Genomic DNA, 2,204 nt, shown 5'->3' with positions numbered 1-2,204 from the left:
CTCAGCAGAAGCGCTGAGAACATCAGTGTCAAAAATGACTACCAGCCCACAGGCACGGGAGGAAAGGGAGGGCTTTGACTCCTGGAGCAGTTGCCAGGAAAATCAGCCATGTGCAGCCCCTTCCCTTCAGCTCTTTGCTCCCAGCAAGGATGGCAAAAAGGGCAACATGCTTGTGCTGCAGGTGTGGGATCCTGCAAGGTGCGGGATTAAGATTTTAAATCATCCTGGTTTGATCTGTGTGTGGTTAGTGATCTTCTTTGTGCACCTGCCTGCTCAGGCACTGAGCAGGGTCTGGCAGAGGCAGCCAGGTGCATCTCAAGGGGGAGCAGGGTCTGATCAGCGTGTTTGGCCATGGACTGACACTCTTATTTCTCTCCTCATGGCAGCACTGATGTGTTCATCTGCACAAGCCCAATCAAGAAGTACCGCTACTGCCCTTACGAGAAGGTGAGCAGGTCCAAATCCTGGCTCCCCATTCCGTACCGTGCTGCCTGGCAAAAGCCATCTGACCCCCACGTGCCTCCAGCTCTCTGGCTGTAAAACAGCAGCAATATTTCCCTGCTTCCACCATAGAATCATAGAGAATCATAGAATGGTTTGGGTTGGAAAGGACCTTAAAGATCATCCAGTTCCAACCCCCCTGCTGTGGACAGGGTTGCCATCCACTAGATCAGGCTGCCCAGGGCCACATCCAACCTGGCCTTGAGTGCCTCCAGGTATGGGGCATCCACAGCTTCTCTGGGCAACCTGTTCCAGTGCCTCACCACCCTCTGGGTGAAAAATTTCCTCCTAATATCAAGCCTAAATCTCCCCTCTCTTAGTTTAAAACCATTTCCCCTTGTCCTATGTCCCCTATCTGCCCATGTAAAAAGTTGCTCTCCCTCCTGTTTCTAAGCTCCTTTCAAATACTGGAAGGCTGCAGTGAGGTCTCCTCAGAGCCTTCTCTTCTCCAAGCTAAACAAGCCCAGCTCCCTCAACCTTTCTTCCTAAGAGAGTTGCTCCATGCACCAGTTTTGTTCCTAAGCATCTTCACAGAGTGGCAGCTCCACTGTTGGCTGAGCTCTGCCATTTGCATGCGCTGAGGCACTTGCTCTTAATATTTCATCACAACATCAAAAGCTCCTTGGCTTTCAAAGAACTTGGGCTCCAGCAGCATCTGAATCCTTCCCACTAATGAACTTATTAAGTGAGATATCCTCCCTGTGTGGGGGCCAGGGCTCGTTCTGGGGGCTGCTGCTGCTCCACCGAGCAGCCCCTGCCCCGTCCATCAGCCTTCCCGTGCCCGCGCTCACCGCTCGCCTCTCGCCTTCCAGTACGCCTGGGTGGAGAAGCACTTCGGCCCTGAGTTTCTTGAGCAGATCGTTTTGACGCGAGATAAGACGGTGGTTTCTGCTGACCTGCTTATAGATGACAGACCTGATATAACAGGTAAGGCAGGTGCAGGGTGGCAGGAGTGATGGGAGGCAGTGCCAAGAGGCAGATGGCATCGTGGGGTGATGGGTGCTGGTCCCTCTCCGGCTGATTAGGCTCTTGTTAGGAGTTTGCGTCCAGAGGCTCCTCACATTGGAGTAAGGTCAACCTTTGTGTTTTGTGGAGGAGTTGTCCAGAGTACAGACCTGATATAACAGGTAAGGCAGGTGCAGGGTGGCAGGAGTGATGGGAGGCAGTGCCAAGAGGCAGATGGCATCGTGGGGTGATGGGTGCTGGTCCCTCTCCGGCTGATTAGGCTCTTGTTAGGAGTTTGCGTCCAGAGGCTCCTCACATTGGAGTAAGGTCAACCTTTGTGTTTTGTGGAGGAGTTGTCCAGAGTACTGACCTCTCTCCTCGCTTTGCAGGGGCCGAGCTGAACCCCAGCTGGGAGCATGTGCTCTTCACAGCCTGCCACAACAAGCACCTGCAGCTGAAGCCCCCCAGTCGCCGGCTGCAGTCCTGGACCGACGACTGGAAGGCCATTCTAGACAGCAAACGCCTACCACCAGGCCAGGCCACCTGAACCCTGGCTTCCTGCGGCCACCTGGGGCTGTGGCCACCCGCTTCTGTCCCTACGGAGTCCTTCTGAAGGCTGATACCACAGATGGACAGACAGATGGACGCTGTCCCTGCTGCGGAGAGGAAGAGGAGGGGGACCTGAACTGCTACGGCCACCTGGACCCAGGGAGCAGACCCCAGCCTGGCTCTGCCATAAGGAACCAGCAGCAGGATTG

At 54.9% G+C, this 2,204-nt stretch overlaps 1 protein-coding gene across 1 annotated transcript in view; it reads left to right on the top strand.

The window, feature by feature from the left end:
* NT5M (5',3'-nucleotidase, mitochondrial) overlaps positions 1–1,993 on the top strand; it is a gene marked incomplete at its 5' end in the record, with an annotated part of 5,643 nt that extends 3,650 nt beyond the window's left edge. The window contains 3 exons of the mRNA XM_010175991.1: positions 387–447; positions 1,314–1,428; positions 1,836–1,993. Coding sequence (XP_010174293.1) covers positions 387–447; positions 1,314–1,428; positions 1,836–1,993 — 334 coding nt within the window. The remainder of the gene's footprint in view (positions 1–386; positions 448–1,313; positions 1,429–1,835) is intronic.
* Between the last annotated feature and the right edge of the window lie 211 nt (positions 1,994–2,204).

Source organism: Antrostomus carolinensis, unplaced genomic scaffold, assembly GCF_000700745.2.
Source record: "Antrostomus carolinensis isolate BGI_N321 unplaced genomic scaffold, ASM70074v2 scaffold31619, whole genome shotgun sequence".
Classification (NCBI taxonomy): domain Eukaryota; kingdom Metazoa; phylum Chordata; class Aves; order Caprimulgiformes; family Caprimulgidae; genus Antrostomus; species Antrostomus carolinensis.
The sequence above is the reverse complement of the archived record's forward strand: the minus strand, read 5'-3'. Positions and strand labels throughout refer to the sequence as shown.